Genomic DNA, 22,566 nt, shown 5'->3' with positions numbered 1-22,566 from the left:
ATAGTCATCCCACGAGGATGCAGTACCATGCCAGCAACAAGTACATTTTGGTTTAGAATTGCTTAGCCCTCTGCTTGTCAGGTGATGATGCATTTGGCTTTCTGCCATTGAGTACGTGCTCCCCTTCAAACGCTTACCCATGTGAGTAAGCAGTCTGAGTCTTGCTCTAACTCAAATCTGCTTGTCTGGGTTCCTCTCTCAAACTGGATTATTGTTGATCCAGCGTCACCAATAATACCGTTCACCCAATGCACATTAAACAGGTCAATATGGGGCAAAACCAAGCCCTCTCCCGGTCTTTGCCCATACTCCCAGCTGATTGCGTGTATCTCATTTAAACACCATTTAAAATGCTGTCTGTCAGAGTGATGTGGTGCAGTTATAAACCAGACATGCAGTCAGTGGGAAGAAAAGCAACAAGTGACTATAACTATTCCTATGATCTGTTGAGCCTCTTTTTTCCCCTTATGTGAGCAAAATTTAGACTCGTTTTTGGTTCTAAACCACCTGAGGGCTAAATGAAGCATGCATCCAGACTGGCTCGTTCACTCGCGATCTTTTGGGCTTTCCTCATCCAAGATGTTGTATCTTTCATGCTTCCCAAGGTCTGTGCTACTGGGATTCATCTCCTCTTAAACTTGCTGCCATGCGGCCCTGTCCCAGTGATAGGGATTGGCCAGCCCAGCTGGCTGGTGTTGGAGACAGATGTCTTTTCTCCCTTGCACTCTCCTTTCTCCATCAGAGATGTACCACAGGTGCAAAGACAGGTCATGCCAAAGGGGTGAAGACCAGCAGAGGAAAATGTAGCTGCTGCTTGCTGGCTGAGTGTTGGTGCAAGGAGCCCACATGAGGATTGTGAGCGTGTGCTGGGGAGAGGGGAGTGGGAGTCTGCAAGCCTTGCCGGGATGGCTCGTTCTTATGTCACGGGGTGTTGTGTTTCTCCCATTGCAGATGTCGTGGCACCCACAGTACCGCAGCTCCAAGTTCCGCCATGTGTACGGCAAAGCTGCCAGCAAGGAGAAGTGCTACGACTGCGTGCCCATCACCCGCAATGTCCACGACAACCACTTCTGTGCTGTGAACCCCCACTTCATTGCCGTGGTGACTGAGTGTGCAGGTGGGGGGGCCTTCCTCGTCATTCCCATCCACCAGGTGAGCTCTGCCAAGCTGAGCTAGCTTTCACAAGCGTGTCGAGAGGCTGGAGGAGAGCTGGGCTTTCTAGGGAGCTAGGTTGCACAGATGATATTCGGTTAATGCTGTTGCCTGAATTGCAAAATGATGGAAGGGGCCCCAGATGCCCTGAGAGGTGATTCTTGGGATGTGTTTACTTACATGTCTTACTTATCTGCTTGCAGTTTTTTAACACCTCCCTTCATTTCATATCTCATTTGACTTTCTTGTATAATCAACAGGAACTGTGCTGCTGAGCTGTTTGTCTCCTAGGAGAAATTGCAAATAAAAAAGCAGTTAGATACAGAGGGCAAAAACTAAAAGGTGCTTTAGTGGCATGACTTCAGCTGTGACCAAAGGAGAATGTGGTACGTTTTGCTCTACCTTCTCCTTTGCGAAAGAATGGAGACACAGTTATCAGGCAATGAAGCTCTTAAGCTTCAAGCACTTCATGCTGGAAAACCTTCCCTTTCAGAAACAAATGCCTTCTTTATGGGTTTTGATGACTTAGGGATCTGATGAGAGGGAGAAGCTGGCTGTCTGATGTTTATTGCTTCAGAAAAATTAGGCATGCACTAATGTGGATTAACTTCCGTATGAGATTATGAGCTCTCTGGAATCAGGGCAGAACAGATGAAAGGCAAAAGTTCAGCCTTTAATTAAAAGTTAATTGATGGTGTTATTGCAATGCCACTTTTTCAATATATATTTGCTAAGGATGAAAGTGAACTGGCTATGCTTGAAGAACCTAGCACAGTTCCTGGCCCTTCTAGACTTTGTTTATTCAGCTTCTTCACCGCTGGTGCTGTTCAGAGACAGTCCTTCTAAAATTAACCACTACCCTGTTTTTCTTGACTGAGTCACTTCTGCCCCTGGACCGTGATCTGTTGAGGCTGAAGAACTTGTCTTTATCACAGAGCTGCATCTATAAGCAGGCAGCTGGTGACTGTGGGACATGGGGTGGGACCCAGCTCTCAAAGCATTGGCAAAATGAGCTGAAGGTGCTTGCACTGCTTACTATAATTCTTCCATCTTCTCACCTCTTCTCAGCTTGGCTAGTCTTTAGCAGCAGTTCTTCCATTCTTAACACCTGCTCAGATACTCCACCCAGATCTGAAATACTGCTTGTAGAAGTCAAAGGCATGGTAGAACTAGAAGATACAGAAAAGGATAATTAAAGTATGTCAAAGAAAATGTGAAATTGCTTTCATGTGCGGAAAGGCTTTGGGGGTTAGGCTTCAGTCAGTTGGAGGTGTGTGGGGGGAAGGCAAATGAGGGAGAGATATAAAACTGTGAAGAGGGTGGGGAAAAAGTGTAAGGAGAGCAAGTCTTCTAGATTTGTGTGGTGAAGGGGATCCTGGAGACCATTAGCAGCAGATGTGAAGACTTGTGCTGTTCAGACGTGGGACTTATTGCTCTGGATGTTGATGAGCCTGGCAGAATTAACGTGTTGAAAACAGGATGGTGTTACCGAGAGAAGCTGGTTTACGAACTGTATTTGTTCAGATGCAGGTCCCCTAGTTCAGGCAGTCCCTTGAGGGCTTACCATTTGTGGTTGATCAGGGAAAGGATGTGTATGGTGATGTGCTTTGTACAGCCATTGTCTGCATACCTGTTCCTGACCCATACTGGGGGGGGAGAGCAGCCTTGGCCCACAGGAAACCCACAGAAAGGGGTTTCCTGAGACTGGGGGCTGCAACACCAGTTACTTTTTTTCATGATACACTTTCAAACTGGTGTCACCTGGTAAAAATCAACAGCTTTCAAGTTGTGCTCCTGGTGGTGTTATTTGTGGCTGCCACCTCCTCTTGTGGTAGTGACCCATGGTAGACAGGGTACTGGGCTTTTGGCCTGTGCCCATGGCTGCCATGCACAGAAGGCAGCCTGGTCTGGAGACATTTGCCTAGGACAGTATTGCCCTCTCATGATGGACAGCTGATCCGGGGTTACTTTTGACTGAATTGACAGGGAGCAGCCACATTCCGAGCATGCCACAGTGTGGAGGAAAAGCCCAAGAGCCAGGATGCGCTTGCCCAAAGCAAGAGACGGTAGCTGGGACAGGGAGGGCTGTGCCTTCTCGGGAGGATGAACAACCTGCTCGGGTAGCTGCTTTTGTCCCTACAATCCTTTCTTGAGTTCATTCTGCATGTGCTATTGGAGGGGCTGCCTGCTTGAGGGTGTACTCGAATGCAGGCTCAACCTCGCTCCATTTAACCGTGCCTCCTTCTTTGTTGTGGTCCTCTCCTGCTGAGTCACGGACACTGAGCTCTCTCATCTCTTCTTGAATAAATACCACTTCTTGCCTTCTGCACCATTCTTCCTCTCTGAGAGCCTGGGCGTGAGGTAGGGTTGGGAGCAGCAGGGGTTACATGGGGAAAGAGCTCTTTGCTGCAGATACCCTCCTTTCAGCAGGCCTTTGCATTCAACCTGAAGAGGAATTAGTTGAATATATGCCACCGCTTGGAGAATGGTCTTCTGTGGCAGGATATGTCAGTTTGGTCCTCATGAAGATGTGCCACTGAAGCCAGCTGGGTGGAACAGCAGCACATCTCACCAGGGAGGGAAGTGGCCATGGCCTGGTGCCAAGAACAGTCTGGGTGCCTTTGTAAATCGTGCAAGTCTGAGGAGACACGGGCTCAGTGACTGTCACTGGGACATGAGCTGTTTTTACACAATGTGGCCTGGGTGTAGTGTGGGGTCTCACAGAGATGTGTTGGGGAAGTGCATGCACCACATGCCAAGGAAGGACCTTGAGTCAGAGAGAAATTTTGTGGCCTTCCTTTGAAAGACAAAGGTCTGCCTTTTTCCTTCTCCGGTGACCAGACTTGGTTGAGACTGCATCCATCTATTCCTTTGCAGCATAATGCAAATGGGTAGCAAAATGAGAACAAAGTCCTGAGAGACAGGGATATATTTGTGTCCAAGTCTTTGCAGTCTCCAATCTTTCAATGTGTCAGCACCAGGTGTGAAAGGAGGGACATCTGTGATTCTCTAGACCTCCTAGACACAAACCTGCTCCCTTCTCTCTGGGTGCAAGAACTATAAGATGAAACCTGTGATGACCCCTCAGGCCTTATCTAAGTGATGTGAGTGCTGTGCCATGACATGACAACAAGGTGTGTTACTGCCCTTTGAAGAACACCTGAGAGGTGGGGCTGACCCATCTCATGGTAATCCACCCTGTATGAATCTGCTGGGAGGGTTTTAACAGCTATCCCACTAGAAGTGGTTTTTGTCAAGGAACTCTGAGTTTGGCTACTTTTCAAAAATGCTGGGAGTTTATAAAGCGAGTGGTTGAAAAATTACTCATTTTCAAGCTCTGCAAATAACTGTGGAAATCAGGTACCTCTGCATGAATGACAACACATCTAGTTATTGAAATCATAGAATCGTAGTTTTTGATCTGTGGAATGAAATTTCCCTTGCACATGAAGACCTTAACTTCCACATGCAGATGTGCATCTGAGACTAACAGCCCTACCTGCCGTATATGTTTGTTGGCAGCCTGGGGAGTAGCGTAGTGAGTCCCGCTCTGTCCCAGGGCTGCAGGGTTGCATTGGAGCAGGTGGGATTGGTGGCCAGGAGGGCAAGGACACCTTTTCCAGGGCCAGTTGAGCCTGCTTGGGACATGGGGGTAGGAGAGCCTTGGAGGATGGAGCAGAGCAAAGCAGGCTCCAGGCAGCCTGGGAGTCTCCCAAGTGGAGTGGGGAGCAGACAGGCAGCCAGCTCTGGGAGGGGACAGAGTTCCCATAGGGATCAAGGGATCCCTGTGGAGCTGGCTGCCCAGCCCATTGAGTTGCCAGCTTGAAACCAAGCCCTGAAGCCTACAAAAGGACACCGTAGGCGGGCGAATGCTGCTTATTAAAGGCCTTTTATCTCTCTTCTGCCCTCCCAAGTCACTTTGCATTGTCGCTGTTATAAAAGGGAATTGTTTTAGACTGTAGTCTAAAAAAGCAGAGTCTTTTACATTTCAAAGACCTCTGGTCGTTCAGTTTAAAGCAGGTTGGTCCCAGTCTATGCGACAAACTTTCCAGTGAAGCCCGAATAGTTGCACATCGTGTCCTGTTCTGCATTCAAAACTGTACAAATTTTCAAGGCTGGGAAAACTGCATCCTAGCTACATCCAGGTTAGGGCCATTCCCCTCTGCTGTGCACTCTTGAGGACTGCCTCTGGAGAGGGGCAGGAAGAACACCAACGGAAGTGTCTGCTTTCCAGGAGAGCATGCATTTGCATTCATTTTGATTTACGAGTCTTCCACGTGGGGTAAAAGTAAGCAGGTAAGCATCACCAGCTTGCCACCATGTCTCTCTCCTTAGGTGACTGACTTTTGGACAGATGTTTGGGATGCAAGGTGGTTCCTGGAGCTCCCCATACTTCTGCTCCTGACAGGGAGAAGCAAGCGCTGCTCCAATGTGAATAAATTCCCCAGCACCCTTCCTAGCCCATAATAAATATACCGATTTGACTTTGTAGCAGAGACTGTGCCTGCAGTAAGGGTTTATCCTGATGCAACACAGCCCCCGTGTGGCGCAACGTCCTCAATACTCCTTAGTGCACTTCGTGCAGGATTTCTACCAGTGAAGACGCCGCCCAAACATGGCATTTTCTTTTGGGAGTCTGGAATGCTGATTGAGTCCGGTGAATGGCTGGATTTGAACGCCATCAGAGAGAAATAGATAACTTGTTGGAAGAAAAACTGCATTTGTAATTTGTGTCACAAACGTCTTTTTGCTTAAAAAATGAAATAAATGCCAGCTGATCGGGCTAAGAAATAGAAGCTAAACCATTTTTTTTTCCTGCTTATAAGAAATGTCTTCCGAAAGAGATTCTGGATTTTTTTCCCCTCAAGATCTTTAAAAAATGTGAAAGATTCAACTCATTCATAAGTGTTTCCCCTCTAAGTTTTATTCTGTTGTCTGAACCAAACAGTCTTCTAACTTCAGCAGTCTTGCTGCATGTGTACAGATTTCTTGATAGCAGTGTGTACTTAAGAAGGCCTGAGGACTTCTTTCCTTTCTTTTTGGTGGTATCATAAAGACTTGCCTGGCAGGGACAGTTAACCCCCTTTCTCAACAGATAGAGATCACCCAGGGCATTTGGAGCATAACAAGCAGAAAGAGGTTTCTTGGGTGGATCTTCCTTGAAAGTGTCTCATAATTCCATGGCTTACCTTAGGTTTGATGATATTTGTTTTTTCCAGACAGGCAAGCTTGACCCGCATTATCCCAAAATATGTGGGCACAAAGGGAGTGTTCTGGACATCAAGTGGAACCCGTTCAATGACTTTGTAATAGCTTCATGTTCAGAAGATGCCACAGTAAGTTTACCAACTTGTACTCTGTATTATTACCTGGCTAATGTGCTTTTTGGGGAAAGACATAAAAAAGAAACCAAAAGACCTGTGGATGAGGTGTAAAAGCATATATATATATATATACACTTATAAAAAAGTCAGGTAAGAGTAAGATTCCTGTCTTTCTCTTGAGGTCAGACCTGTGTGATCCCTTCCACATGATGTACAAAAATCGGTGTGAGGAGGAGTATCTGTTTTGTGGGGGCTTGTGTCTTTTTGGGTGCGCTGCATGAGACAAACAGAATATGAATTCATAATGGAATGACTATTCAAGTTTAATTGCTGTGAAACTCTTCCTTCACTTGAGAATAAAAGCTTCAACACAACATAATCTGGAACAGCTATTTCAGATTAATTCCCTGCAGAGCAAGTTTGAGCTTGTTCCTGCCCTCAGTTACTATGTAAAGCCATGCTGGATCAGTTATAGGGTATATAAGGAATCTACATCATATTATTCTGCAAAAGGCATAAGTGAAATGAGCATTTTCCTACTGAAACTACAGAAAGACTCCATAAGTGCAAAGGTTCATGCTAATGCAAACCTATAAAAAGATACCGAATACATCACATCAGGTTTAAGTTTTAGGCAATAAGTGGTTTGGCTGAAGTTAGTATAATTAAGATGCAGTCACATATTTTACTTCAGTGAAGGTGCAGACTAGTTATTAGGAACTGAAAGATTCAATTCATGTTTGTAGAGGACAGTTTAGCCCATATTTAACCATTGAAAGGTTGCTTTCCATGTCTTGTCAAAAGTGTGACATTGACTTCTGTGGTAATGAGGACAACTAACTACTGTGCTCTTTTCCAGACATCCCACGTGTGTTTTCTCCCACTGGGTATATTCACCCTCTGCCACACAGTGTGAGGGAGGTTTCCCTTGCTGTTTCCTCCAGCCCTGGCTTGGTGAACATCCTCTGCCATTTCAGCTCTACCAAAAATCACTCTTGAATTGAAGATTGAGGCTCTTTGAATTGTCCTTCCTGTTTAGTGACTTGCCTTTGCTTCTTTGGATATTCGTGTCTTTTTTGAAGGCTTCTTTCAGTTTCTGGGCTGCCTATGAGGGTTCTATTTTATCTTCCAACCCATATGCCAGGTTTTCGTGCTGTCTCAGAAAGGACTTGTGGCACCACCATGACCTCTCTTTTGAGCCTCAGACGAGGAATGAGTACAAACTTTGAAGCTTCCTGCTGTAGTTACAGAATCAGAGAATCGTTCATGTTGAGCAGCACCTTGGGCTGTCTCTACCCTCACCTCTTGTGCAGGTGTGTGGAGCTGAGTCTTTAAAACCTCCAGGGATGGAGATTTCACCACCTCTGTGGGCAACTTGTTCCTGTTCATCACTGCTCCCATGGGGAGTTTTTTTTCCTTATATGCAATCAGAACCTCCCTGATTTAGTCAGTGACCACTGTATCCTATCCTCCCACCCTGCACTTCAAGACAGCCTGGCTCTATTTTCTCAGTAGTCTTGTAAGTATTGAAGGCTTCCATCACTTCACCCTGAAGCTCTCTCTTCAAAAGGCTGATCAAGGCCATGTCCCTCTGCTTCTCACAGGGTAAGTGCTGCAGTCTCCTGACCATCCTGGTGGTCTCCAATGGGCTCACTTAAGTTTATCAGCATCTTTCTTGCACTGGAAAGTGCAAAATTGGATACAGTATTCCAGCTGTTGTTTAATGATTGCTGTGTAAAGGGGAAAATTGCTTCCCTTGATCTAATGGCTATCTTGCTCTTGTTCCAGACCAGGATGTTGCTAGCTTTCATCCCTGCCAAGGCATGCTGCTGGGTCATATTTATTCTGTTGTCCACCAGGACCCTGGGATCTATGCAGAAGGGCTGCTCTCTGTCAGCTTTCTTTTCCAATTTCCTACTGAAACTTGGCACTGAATCATTCTCCAGGCTAAAGAATGGGAACACTGAGCTTGACACTCGTCTCAGCACCAAAAGTTGTTCTGAGAAGTCTTGCTGTTTGTGACTGTACTCTCCATTTTTAGTACTACACTCCCATCATCATCCTGGCACCAGGAAATGGGATCTTAGGGGTCACCTGCGCAGTGACACAAGGACACCTCTTCCCTCCCTGCTAACTAGTGAGGGCAGCAGACTGTGTTTCTTAGTGTGACTGTCTTTCCTGGTACCTGGAGCTAGAACTGTGGAGGTCACTTAGTCCAAACCCTGCTCAAAGCAGGTCAGTTGAATCAGGTTGCTCCAAGCCTTGTCCAGATGCGTTGGGAAAATCTCCAATGCTACAGATCCCATGGCCTCACTGGCCCTTTTCCAGTGGTTGAGTATCCTTCTGGGGAAAACTGGGATCCTCTGATCTCCAGGGAGTGCCGATATTGCCATTTGTGCCCATTGCCTTTGATGCACCTCCAGAGAGCCAAACTTGGCCCTGTCTTCTCTGTGCCTTCCTGCAATGTAGTTGAAGGTCACCTTTGCCTTCACCTCCTGGACTGAACAAATTATTTTCTTTCCAGCTCTCCTGAGGTTTGCTGTGCTTCTGTCCTCTCCTCACCTTAGTGGCTGCTGTTGGACTTACTCCATGGGGTCAACATCTGTCTTACTTGTCCTGGCCTGTACTGGAGAGCTCAGATTAGACATACTGTTGGGACATCTCAACAGCAACACTTTATCCTGTGAGAAGCCTAAGGAAGTTTTTGGGGTCCCAGAGGCATCCATCACATCTACTGTGCTGGACATTAGAGCCAAAGCCTTCCTTGGAGTCTGTTGTTAAAGGCTTGGTGCTCTCTGCCGTTTCTGAGCATTAGCATACACAGCTGTTCTGGCTTGGGTGCAAGGATGCACCTGATTGCTCTTACTGGGCTGGATCTCCCTGGAACTTTTAAGGAAGGCCACAAGCTTTTGTGAAGATGGTGGAAATTTCCCATCACCCTTATTCCTCAGAGGTTTCTTGGCTCTCAACCAGCCTTTCTGGAGCTTGCCTTGGTGGTACCACAGCTGTCATGTGGTGTGCAGTTGAAACATGTAGGGTGGTACTTTTGGGCATGGGAGGGGATGTGTCTGTGAAGACCCAGTGCCCTTGCCAGTTCCCACTGCTGCTTCAGGCAGGCTTAGGACTGAAGCCAGTGCAAATGGCCAGGGGGTGAGAGTTTGAATGGTACGGGGAGAAGGCTTATCCTCGTACCCCGTCTGTTCCTTTTGGCAAATCATCAGGCACAGTTTGCTGAATTCAGCTTGCTGAAGATTATCTCCCCTGTGGTTAGAGGGGCAACTCTGTGCCTTTTCCTTTGCTTTGTCAGGTTTTCTTCAAGATGCAGCAGGGTAGACAGCTCGTGGATTGTTCCTGCTTGGCCTGGCAGGTCTGGCTCCAAGGCCTGCTTCTTCTGTACACCAAGCACTGGCAATTTCTGTCATTTAATGCATCCTTAGATTCCAGCCAGGGGCTTTTCCCTGCTTTTATCACCAGCCATTTCATAACATGGGGAGTGAATGGTTCATTCTGGGCAGTTCTTCTCAGTGTGAACACAGCATATTTTTCACTTTCCTGATCTCTCAACCCAATTTCTTTCATGGTAGCTGTTGAAGCTGTAGAGTGTGATGCTTTCTCGTACTACTGTAGAAGTTCACCTGGAGGCTACAGGACCGCGCAGTCTTTAGGTTTCTGATGGGCTTGATTCCTCACTGGGATAAACACTGTTGAAAAGAGTGCTCATGATCTTTCCCAGCAGGTCCCAGAATCTGTGCCTCTTCTTCTTTGGCTTAGAAAAGTGTAATCCTCATCAGCCAAACAGTAGTAGGCTTGGGCAGGTGTGGCTAATTTCGACAAACTATTTACTTCAAAGACCATTTCCCTTTTCCTTCAGGCTAAGTCCTAGAAAAATTATGATGAGCATAGTAATTTTCATTGAGCCAAAGGGTTAATCATCTTTTAGCATCCTAAATACTTGTGCTTCTAGGGCTAGTGTGAGAAAGACTCTTTCATTTTACCTACATAGGTTCAGCCCCTTTTTCAGGTTTCCTTTATTTTCTTGTTCTACCCCAGAAGGACGGAGGATTTTTGTCTTCATTCAGCATCCTTCTAGAAGAACCCAGGGCTGCAGGTAGACCTGTTATGAGACAGCACACTCCCAGTTTAGAGTGACTTCAGTGTGGTTCTGCCCAGTCTCTCTGCTCAGGGCATCTGCTGTGTGGCCATCTGAGTAGTCTTCTGTGTACTTTAAAAAATGGCTGTGTCATTGCAAAGCGTTCAGCACTGGTGCAGTTTTCTATGGGACAAACAGTACTATGGCTGTCATCTGACCAGGGGAATTCTCAGTTCTTTTACCAGGTAGCATTGAGGGGATGACTGTTTGGATCAGTCACTGTTATCATATCTTCTGAGACTCTTTGCTGAAGTTTATTTGAGATTTGCTTGTTCCTGCTCAAAGTTTTTTAGGAGGCAAGGTCTGCAAGATCTGTGGTTTACTTCTTCCCTGTGGGAATAGCTTTTCATACTTGTGCTGACAGCGTGGCCAGGTGTAAGGGTTGGATTGCCAAATTAAAACAAACTGATAGAACTGCTGGCTAAAAATAGAGGATAAAGAGGAGTCTTCAGGCCTACAGAAAAGTAAAGATGCTAATTTAAAGGACTGGCATTCAATAAAGCCAGAAGCATTCCTGTTTGCTACCAAGGGAATGATAATACCAAGGGAATAATATTTATTATTAAGTTCCAAATTAGCTCCTTACTCAGGAATCTCACAAAGACCCGTCCTGTGCCGTTTAGGTTAAAATCTGGGATATCCCCAAGCACTTGCTAACAAGAAATATTACCAGTCCGAAGAAGGAACTTCTTGGGCATGTTCGAAGAGTGGGCCTCATTGAATGGCACCCCACTGCTAATAACATCCTCTTCAGCTCCGGTTATGACTACAAGGTGGGTCTGTTCTCTGTGGACCTTTCCTCCTGTGACACCCTGTTTGGCAGTGTGTTTTGAAATTTGTTTTAATTTCAAGCTGTAAGATAATACTAAAGAGTTCAGAAACTTTCTTCAGGGGAAAATTCCATAGTGACCCCAAAGGCAAAAGGACATTGCTACAAGTTCAAATGGACTTGCTAATTTGCCAGTCTTCTGATGAACTTCAGTCTACTCCCTTCTGCTTTACTGGGTGGGATACAGTATGCAATGCACTTTTGTTTGGCTTCATTCTTGTGCTAGTGCAAATATCTGCACTAAGGCTGCCCATTTTTATGTATAAAATGTGGTTGCAAAGAAAATCAGAATATTGGACTTTCTGTGCAGACACCGTGTCCCTGATAAGTAAGTACCAGGAATTATTTTAAATGCTGGAGAACAACGACCTACAATGGTAAGACCTATACATGTAGAGAACAGAGGAAGGAGTGAATAGGGTACACAAAGTCCCCAGTTGGTCAGGCAGCAAAGGGCCGATTTTTCTTTTTTCTTTTGCCTCCAGATAATGATCTGGAACCTTGACACCAAGGAGGCTGTCATCTCGAACCCGGTGAAGATCATTGACGCTCACAAAGATGTGGTCCTGTCCATGTCATTCAACACAGATGGCAGTCTCCTTGCCACAGCCTGCAGGGACAGAAAGATACGTCTGATAGACCCACGTGCAGGAACAGTCCTACAAGTAGGTTGGGTTCAGAGGTTTGTGGTCCAGCTGATCTCACCCCTTGGAATGTTTCCTCTTCTGGGCAGATTCATTGCCATTAAAGAAGACGCATCTGTGCTCTGCATTGCCCAAGGCAGCAGATGGTGCTATTGCCTTCTAATTTTCATGGAACACTTGCTATCATTGTTGAAAACAGGCTTTCTGCATCTTGCTACCATGCTCCTTGCTCCCTGAAACCATTCTTGCAGTGCACTGTTTTGATAGCTCCCTCCTGTGGTCCTCTGTGGGATACCTTGGGAGGGCTTGTAGAGATCAGGTGGACAGGTAATGCAAGTGTACATTTGTCCCACTGCTAGGGTTGTTCTTGTTGCCTGTACTTTGTATCTGTTGGTAAGGTGAAGCTGACTGCATTTTATAGGTATTTGCACAGATTTGTGTACACAGAAAGTTCTGCCTACAACTAATAGGGATTGCCCTCTTGGAAATATGTGACTCAGTAGTTAGAGAGATTGATTGAGCTTTTGGGAATGGTCCTGAAGAGTTTAGGCCACCTTTCTTGGATCCCTGTGAAATCCTGCTCACTGTAGTTCAGCCAGGCTGAGCAGATATTTCAGATGTGAGTGAATCAGAAGTCTCATGTAACGTGAAATGTAGCTATGCAACAGGTGGTGTCTCTTACTTATGCAGTGTCCTTTCTCTTCCTATAGGAAGCCAGCTACAAGTCTCACAGAGTAAATAAAGTCTTGTTCCTTGGAAACATGAAAAAGCTGTTCTCTACTGGAACATCTCGGTGGAATAATAGGCAAATTGCATTATGGGATCAAGTGAGTTGGACCAGCAATCTTAACAATACCAGCTTCAGTTTTGTCTCTTTTCCTGTCACTTTAACTTTTCTACCTGCCAAATACCCAATAATTGGTTTATAACAGCAATTCAGAAGTGATCTGTCAAATTCTTAATGGGTGATAGGTCTTACTGCTATGAAACTGTTAATTGAGTATGAGTTTCTGAAGAAGCTCTCAAAGCTTTCTGCCTAGAAATCCACCAGAACAAAGGGAATGCCGTGCCCACTGCAGGAAGAAATAATTCAAAGGACCTTTGGGTGGTCACTGTAGCTCTGACTTAAAAACCGCTGTTACTGGTCTTACTCGCAAATTGTTACTGATACTGGAAAGAGAAATGAGCTCTAAACACAGCCTACTCAGGTGAAAACCTCAGTGGAGAAAAAGATGTGAAGTATTTTTGATTTCTGATGATTCCTGCCAGTAGAGTATTGAGGTAGTGCTTATTGGTCACTTCTGAGACATGATCTCCTATCATGATGGCTGCTAGCCTTACGAAACCCTGCTCTGCTCTACCCCTCTATCTCTATGTGTGAGGTGCTTTTTCTTTGGCAGCATCTCAGTTAGTCCCTTGGTGCCAGCCACTTTGGAGCATAATCTTCTGCCTCTTTGTTGTGCTGTCACCTTTTGTATCAAACAAAGCTGGCAGACCAGGCCTATGATTTGCCATTTGGCTATCTTTGGACACAGCTTCTTCGCATATGTGAGAGGCAAAGCACTGTGCTGCTGTCTGAAGGCTTTCCACAAAGCTGAGCAGTGCTCTGACACACCGTGGTCTGGCATGAGGGTTTCACTGCCTTCAGAGCTGCTGGAGGAGCTGGCTACACTGAATTTGAGAATACAGTGGGACGGCCTGTGAGGCCAGGTGTGTGCAGCCTCCTTAGGGACAGGCATTGGCACAGGACCTGCCCAGCAGGCATCTTTCTGAGGTCCATATCCACACGTCATCATCGCATCTAAACAGAAGCTCTGGCTTTATGGAGCCTGCAGCTGGGCAGTTCTGCAGGACAAAGTATGTATTAACCCTATGCTAAATACATATTTATGTGACAACAGCCACAATGGCAGCCATGGGATGCCATACTCTGCCCCATTGGTCTTCCTGATAGTGCTCCCTTCAGCAGTGCAGGAGTAGCTTTATATAAGATGTCCCAGCCTTCTGTATGGAGTGGTGTGCTATGTCCTCCTAGATGGCTTACCTGCAAAAGGCTGATGGGAGCTTTTGCCCTTGGTATGGACACCTTCCCACTGTGCAGTGTGGAGAGTGCTCAGCTGATGTCAACTGTTCTTGTGGGGGGTGGTGCACTATTGTGGAGATACTGCCTTGACTAGAGGTAGTGAGGGAGCATGAGTAATTCAGCGTGCAATGCAGACATGCCCCAAAGGCCCCTCCATCTCCTTGAGTCTGGTGGCCCACATAGAGGAGGGCAGTGTTTCTTATTGCATCCACCTGTCATCAGATGCCTGATATGTTCTAGTGGTAGGTACCGATGTCCCGAGGTGCTGCACTCACTCAAGAGCCAGGGACAGAGCACCCATTTCCCACCCACAAAGCTTTGAAGAAGTCTATGCATGGCCCTCTGCTCAGGGCAGCTGGCCATGGCCTAGGATCATTATAGAGCTGCGCTCACATACTGCTGCCAGGAGGGGTTCAGGTAGGGTGTCCCTGACTTGAGGTGACTGAGAGGTGATCGCAGCTGTCTGTTTTTCCTGTGTCCTGCCCAGAATGACCTTTCTGTGCCTTTACTGGAGGAGGATCTGGATGGCTCCTCAGGACTCCTGTTTCCGTTCTATGACTCAGACACCCACATGCTTTATGTTGTGGGAAAGGTAAGTGCTTTCCATGTCAGCAAATGCTGGCTTGGCTGATTCTTCTCCCAGCCTGTGTTGCATCAGGCTGAAGTCAAAGGTGCTCCTGAAGCATGTTAGCCTGATATGGGCTGATGGGAAGAGGCGTGAGGGTGCTGCAGCGTCGGGTTACATTTTCCACTGCAGGTGTACCACATTTACTGTGGGGAGGTACACTGCAGAGCCCTAACCTTCCCACAGAGGAATTTTTGGGGGAAATACTTGGTTCATTCTCAACCCTGCATGGCTTCTGAGGTCAGGCATTCTTCTCAGACCCTCATTGTGAACAGCAGAGCCTGGCTTATGTTCATTTTTTTTGCCTTTAGGGTGATGGAAATATACGGTACTATGAGGTAAGCCCTGAGAAACCATACCTGAACTACCTGATGGAATATCATTCTCATTTACCACAGAAAGGAATTGGTGAGTGGCAGCATGTGTCTAATGCTACAAAAGCGTGGTGGCTTCTTTGTTTTAGAGGCTGTCAGTGTCCATGGCTATCCAAAATAACATTTAGAAAAGAGAGTGGATCAGATTCCAGTCTCCATCCAGGTTTACAGGTGCACAACAGCCAGCTTGGCCCAGCTTACCTATGTATCACAGATGGTGTTACAGGGTCACAGCTTGGAGGGGTCCCTTCTGGCCAGAAAAGCATGGGCTGGGCAGCTTTAGCAGTCACTGTTGCATCCCCTATCACATACTTGGTCAAGGTGGAAGGGAGGATAGTCTGCATTTAAAGATGGAGGATGCTCCTTGTCCTTTATGAATCTGCTACAAGATTTTTGGCATTGAACTCTGTTGACATTGCTTCTGCTCCGGGATTTCTCTGGTAATGAGTGCTCCACATCTTAATGCCTTCACTCTTATCACTTGCCTACCTTCTACTGTATTGGGATTTCCCAATTAGAGATAGATCTGTTCTGATTAGGTCACCTTTCTTCTGTTGGAGACCCTTGCTTGTTAACCTGTCCACATACTACTCACTGTTTAACTCATTCAGGCTACAGAATTTGGCCCTCAGAACCTATTGGTAGCCCTTTCTTGAACCTCCTCCAGTCTCCAGTCTATCCTGTAAGCAATATTCCTCTATAGACTGATGTGTTTTTAGGACCATTTGCCACGCCTCCACACTACCTGTGGACATTCCCATTCTTCCAGGACATTGGTACAAATACTTAGCAGCACTAGATTTTGTGCCTGCAGGTCTCCTTCAAAAAACTGTTATTGAAAAGGAATAAATTACTTAAAGCTTAACTGGAAGATTTCTCCGTTATTCGGCTTTTATAATCCTTCCAATACACATCCTGATTTTAATGTCATAGTCTCTTTAAAAATCATTCCATGAAAAGTAAGTGTACAAGTGTTTTTAAAAGGCCTGAGTGAATCAAATCTCCTCCCCTAACCTGATCTGTTCTGCTGTTGAAAAATGCTGCTAAGGTTATTGCACAATAGCTTCTTTTACAATATTGCCTGAAGAAAATACAATGTACAGGAGTGGATTTTAGATTCGCATTTAGATGAATGCATAACATAAGGAGCAACAGTCCTTCACGTAGAATCTACTGTTTAATGAAGTCATTGGTTATTAGTAGAAAACAAAGCTTCTGTAGGACACCATGAAGCAAAGTCTCCAAGGAGAGGCAATCTTTTTTGTTAAGGGAATTTACATGGTTGTAGGCTTTGGATTGTACAAGCTTATGGGAGAGAAATCCACTGAGGCTACCAGGTACTTAGAGACCTTGTGTGGCCAGTCCCTGAAAGACAGATGGTCCTGTCTGACAAGTAGATATTCACACCCTGTTCAGATTCCATTCTGCTTTGGGGCAGTGTTGGTGGGAGGATACTGGGCTGGAAGGGCTTTCAGCCTGACCCATATAGCTATTCTGGTGGTGCTTAGGTGTCCTGAAACCCCTTCCTGCTGATCCTGGTGGTCAAATCCTGTGGTATCACCTGCCAGTTCTGCTCAGTCCTGGTAACTCTATTTGCAGCTGATGAGAATGAATAAGGAACAGAAGGCTTAGAACAAGAAACACAGACCCTGTGTGTAACTCTGTGGCCTGACAGAAAAAAAATACTATTTCGTCTTGTCATTTGTGCCACTGAGCCAGTTGTGGGTGCAGATTTCAGACCATGCTGCTGTAGAACTTATGCTGTGACTTCTGTTTGGTGACTCTTTTTCTATGGTGAATGACATTAACTTTCCTAGGGAGATTTATACTCTGTTTCTTTCATTCTGTCCCACCAGGAATGATGCCAAAGAGAGGCCTTGAAGTGTCAGCCTGTGAGATTTTCCGTTTCTACAAACTGATCCCAACTAAAAGCCTGATTGAGCCCATCTCCATGATTGTGCCTCGACGGGTAAGTTAACCTCAGGTCATGTTCATGTCTGGGGCAAATATCAGTGAAAAGGAGGGCAGAGCCTTCTCTCTGTGACTCTGGGGGGCAGGAGAGTAGGTAGAACAAGGGATTTTCTCTCTCCTGGTCTGAGGGACAAAGCTGGTCAGTTTGTGGGGACGCCCTGCCAACACACCCTGGCTGGGTAACTCAAGAGTTAGGTCTCTGTGCAGTGGGCAACTTTATAAGACATGCTCACCGCTGATCTGCTCTGCTTGGGTTCAACAAGGTGTCTGTCTGACTGTCAGGTCAACTAGCTGGCTGTAAACTTCCTCAGTTGGTGGCATCTGTTTGACATAATGACAAAAGACAGAGAGGGGTTGGGGGTGGTGCTGGGTGACATGAAAATCTTGTTGTGGAAGGAAGAAGAATCACCCTGGGAAAAAGGGAACGAAGGGTTCTTAGGTCTCTATCCAGTGGGTGCAGATGTGTTACAGACAGTTGGTCTGCAGCGTTTATGACATGACCCTTGGCTCTAAGAGTGATGTAGAAGTAAATCTCAGAGCTGGTGTGGCTAGAGAATGTCCCAGGTTATGAATCTGTAGCTAGCTGAGGTAGCTCCCATATGACCGTGTGAGCAGGGGTACATGGTAAATGTCAGGACTGTGCCCTGTACTTCCAGAAACATTGGAAGGTACAAGTGTCTTGAATTCAGAGAAGCAGCAGAGCTAATGCTCATGGCAACTACTCAGGCATGTTCCCCCATTATCTCCTTCGCCAATTTTTGTCAGCTGATGATCAGCTGATGATTTGTTACTTGTGTGTATCCTTTGTATCCACTTCATCCTCAGGAACACTGAGTTCATGAGATTCGGGTTAGCCTGTGTCACCAGCCTCCCTCAGTTTGTTGTCTGGACGTGTAAAAGCCTTACTGGCAGGAGTTAAAATAGTCTTTCAGACAGGATTGTTCTGAGTTGGGGTGCGGGGGAGAGAGGCTTAGGGCAGGTGAGAAGATTTTATGTCCATGCCAGTCAGTGCTGAGGTGGAACAAACTTCTTTTCTCCACCACAATCCAGTATGGTACCTTTAAGCCAAAATCTCACTGACATAGTGACTCTGGACTTTTGTTTGCTTGCAGTCGGAGTCATACCAGGAAGACATCTACCCCTTGACCACAGGAGCCCAGCCAGCACTGACAGCACAAGAGTGGCTGAACGGAGTTAACAAAGGTCAGCACATGGAGAGCTCCCCAGCCCTTCAGCTCCCCAGGGCTTGGGTAAGCTGCCACTGGCTCTCTGGCCTGTTAATTAATTTGGTGGCTAAATTATTCACTGCTATGAACTCTGGAAGCCTCTCCAGTCAAGTGCCTCCATGTTTATCCCTGAAGGTTGTTTGAATGAATTGCTTACAGCTGATTTCTGAGTGTGGTTTGTAAGTGCTAACCTGTCACCTGCCTCCCTCCCTAGGGCCCCTCTTGGTATCCTTGAGACCAGGCTCTGGAGCTGTGAATTCCTTACCACAGTTTCTTGAGCCAGAGCCACTCATGAAAACTACTGACATGAGCCAGCACCAGGGTCGAGGAGGGAGGATGCCACAGGAAGACATGAAGAAGCCAAGTGAGATCGAAGACAGCAGAAAACAACTGAAAGTGGAGGAGAAATTGCCAAAAAATGAGCAAATGCACCTCTCCAATGGCTTTGACATATTTGAGTGTCCACCACCAAAAACTGAAAATGAGGTGTGAATGTCTGGGGTGAAGGGTTGGGGCTGTGGGGGGAAGCCCAGAGTCAGGTGGCAAAAGGATGCTGTTCAGAAGGTGACAGCATACGGGAAGGGTTTATTTTGCAGACCTGGGCCAGTGCAAGCTCTGCCAGCGTGGGCTGTCACATGGGAAGCAGAAATGTGGCCCAGCAGCACTCCAGCTGAGGGGATTCAGGAAGGAGGGAGCAGTCAGTATTCCTGCTTCTTAGGCATTCTTGTGGCCCAGGCCTGCCTGGTGGCTGGCTGGGGACAAGGAGGTCCTTGTGACCTCCATATTCTGTAGAAGAGAAGGGGGTTTATGCAGTGTAACCTTTCTATGAGAGCTGCACTCAGAGAGCCCGGTGAGGCAGCAGGGATGCCTGTGGAAGGAGTGGGTGTACCCTGCTCCCTTGGCTCATGGCGTATCTGTGTAGTCTTAAGTGCCTAACCGTATTGCGCACCCTGACATGGGCAAGGGGCTGGCTCTGCCCCTTCCTTGGCAGCTCACTGCTGGGGGACAACTTGGCAGCGCAGTGCCATTGAGGCTGGCTGCTGGGTGCAGCCTGCTCCTGGGAATGACTCCAGAAAAGGTTCTGGCAGGTCCATGATCTGCCTTCAGCCATGGCCAACCCCCTCCCTGTATAGTAACCGGAGCTTGTATAGTGGTAGATCTCTGTGGTGATTTGCAAGCCCTCCATCATTGGCAGCACTCCGGGACATCTTTGAGTACATGCAGCTTGTTTGATTTCAGGAACCCTAGAAGGATTTCCTTCCCGTAGCTATACCCAGGTCTCCTTTTTGGCTCTGCAAGATTTTAGCATCTGTAGCTTGATGGGGCAGGAATTTCCACAGCTGAATTTCTCTGTGGTGTGAAAAAGGATATTCTTCTGCATGCTTCTGAGCTGGCACCCCAAAGTTACAGAAGCAAACTGTGCTTCGCTGCGTGCTTTGCTGTGTGCACAGTGAAAGGCCATACTAGTCCCAACTGGAGAGGACAGAGCATGATCAACAGGAAAAAAGAAGAGAAGTAAAAGGGCTTGCCCAAGGTCGGAGTAGGAGATGTGGCAGATCCAGAAATTTAGGCTCCAAATACTATCTATGTCTGGTCTCTCTTTGAGTGAGGTTATATAATGAAGGTTATTTTTTCTGATCTTTTCCATTGAATTAAGCAGATGTAGCATTACTAAGTGGTGCTGAGAAACACCTTCACTTGTAGCCCAGGCTAGGGAACAGCAGCAGCGCTGCTGATGTTCAGTCTGTTGGTTGAAGGCTGTCTCCTTAGATGCTGTTTCTCTCAGAAGTGATGTGACATTTATCAGTTAAGTCTGTGTTTTCTTAGTGTAAAATGTAAAAGTAAAAAGCAACTCTTCTTACAGCTTTTGCAGATGTTTTACCGGCAACAGGAAGAAATCCGTAGACTACGTGAGCTGGTAAATCAGAGAGATGTCCAAATTAAACAGATGGAGCTGGATCTCAGAAACCTCTGCACAGACCCAGGCAGTTTCTGAGGGTGCTGGCCTGCAGCTCTTTGCACCCCTGGCAACTGCAGCAGACTCCTAGGGTTTTTGCTGGGGGAAAAAATGATGCTTCAAGCAGCATGGATTTCCCTGGCTTGTGGTGGTCACATTTCCCTAATCATCACCTGACAGTTATTGATGGACTTGCTGCACTTCTTCAGGTTCCCCTTGCTTGCCTGCTCACTTATGTCAGAAGCTCATGCATTAATGCTAGCGAGAGACTTTGGAAAATCTTGCTCTTCTGGTCCTGGAGAAGCCACCTGTTAAGGTCTGGGAACAAACTGTTCTGCTGCCCCTCCACATGACATGAGGATGGGAGACTGAAGGCAGCTGCCACCTTCTTTTCCCACCCCTGGACCCAGCAGTGTGGCTCCTGTGCCCGCTGTCCTTCTGCCCTAGGAGACCACTCTGCAGCTGAGCTCCAAAGTGATCCTCATGCACCCCTCTTGCCTCATGGCTTGGCCCTGCAGCCGGGTGACCAGGCAAAGCTGTGTCTGCCCTGACCTAGTGCTGGGGGTAGTCCTGCTCTGAGCGGGAGGCTGCACTGGGGCTGCCAAGGGGCAGCACTTTTGTGATATGTAAAGGGGAGCTGGTGTTTGGAGGTCCTACTTTAAAGGGGTGGTGGTGTGGGCTGGTTCTCACCAGAGAAGCTGCAAGTGCAGCAGAGGTCTCTGGGTCCTTTGATTCGGTGGCCTTCTTTCCCTCCTTCTGCCAAAGACCAGCCGCAGTCACCTGGGGGCTGTGGTCCTGTGGTGCCTATCAGATGAGTGTGGACAACATTTAAAGCTGCACAGTGTTAGCAGCGGGGAGTTTGCCAAGAGGGATTAAAAGGATGAGGGAGGAGTTGGACACCCCAAACCCACTGCAGACCTTTCAGCATTGGTGCTATAAGTGTGCTGTCAACCACAGGAGGATCATAGGACAGTGGCCAGTCACGAACAGACCTCCCTGTTTGCTGGAGTGTTGCTTGTCCTTGTGCCTGCAGCTGCTGCTTCCTTGGATCCCAGGTGCCAGCACCTTGTCCCATGCCTTCAGCCACCTACAGCTGCAGGCTCCCTCTTCCTAGCTGTGTTTCAGTCCCTTGCATCCTTCAGGGCTGCTCCATCTCCCCAAGCCCTGCAGCCACACTCATCTGTGCCCTTCAGCAGCAGCTCTCTAGCTCGCTGCCTTCCACAGCCCCTTGCCTAGACCAAGAGCAGCTGCCGGATGCAGGTCCCATCTTTATGGTTGCATTTGTGCAGTCTGCCTGCGATGTGCAGATGGGTCAGCCACAGCACCAAGGGAGTCCACAGACCTGCCTGCCTTGTTGATTCCTGGGGACCTCCTCTCATTCCTTCCCACAGTGGGGAGCAAGAGAACGCACTATCAGTTGCCCCGGGGTCTGAGCACAGCAGCAGCACTGGAGGGCCAATGTTTTTCCTTGCCTCAAATGCAGAGCTCATGGAGATGTCTTAAACGCAAGCAGAGCAAGCAACCCCTTTTTAACTGTGCGCTGCTGTTGTGACACATGTTGGAATGAATACTGTGCCCTGCTAGTTCCCTGAAGCCTAGTGATTTTCCAAAGTCTAAAAATAAATAAAATAAAATAAAATTTCCATAGTCAGAAGTTCCTACAAACAGGACTCCTTAGCAAGGGGACTAAAGGCTGTGCACTGCCTGTGCTCGTGTGAGATGCCCTTCTGGTTATTCCTGAAAGCAGTAGCCGCAGGGAGTTCATGAGCACTACTCTTATATGAGAATCACACATATCCCTTTTGCTCTGCTGCAAAGACTTCACCCAGCTTTCAGAAATAATTCATTCATCTCTAAATAGCAACAACAGATATGGGTGCTAATAAGTCACAAATATTGTTTCTTTCTGCAGCGTTACCGAGAGGGGGTAGTTGTTCATCATGTTCTTCAGGAAGACTCCTTTAGCATCAGTCACTTACCTAACATTACTCTTTTTGTGAAAAGTAATATAACAAAGTTCTTGAAACAAACTTCAGCTCATTTCAGATCCTCTAGAATGGGCTTTTCCTGTGCCCTGGGAACACTGCAGTATGCAGTTACGTGCAAAAGCAGCTCACTCCACGTGCAGAGCTTTAATCCAAACGCATGGATCTTACACCAGAAGTGGTCAGGCTTTCTCACCAAAGAGAAGAGCTACATAAGAAATTGAGAAGCTCACAGTTTTTCAGCCA

General features: G+C 47.0%; 1 protein-coding gene across 1 annotated transcript; it reads left to right on the top strand.

Annotated features, from left to right (window-relative positions):
- Positions 1-918: 918 nt before the first annotated feature.
- On the top strand, positions 919-20,374 carry CORO2A (coronin 2A; the record flags this gene model as incomplete). Its single annotated transcript, XM_082497340.1, has 11 exons — positions 919-1,152; positions 6,372-6,488; positions 11,250-11,399; positions 11,941-12,120; positions 12,810-12,926; positions 14,670-14,774; positions 15,119-15,215; positions 17,038-17,150; positions 18,265-18,355; positions 18,593-18,864; positions 20,243-20,374. 11 exons carry the CDS (start codon positions 919-921, stop codon positions 20,372-20,374), a joined length of 1,608 nt encoding a protein of 535 aa, XP_082353466.1.
- Between the last annotated feature and the right edge of the window lie 2,192 nt (positions 20,375-22,566).

This window comes from Vanellus vanellus (genome assembly GCF_965231255.1).
Source record: "Vanellus vanellus genome assembly, chromosome: Z".
NCBI lineage: Eukaryota > Metazoa > Chordata > Aves > Charadriiformes > Charadriidae > Vanellus > Vanellus vanellus.
This window is presented reverse-complemented; position numbering and strand designations above follow the sequence as displayed.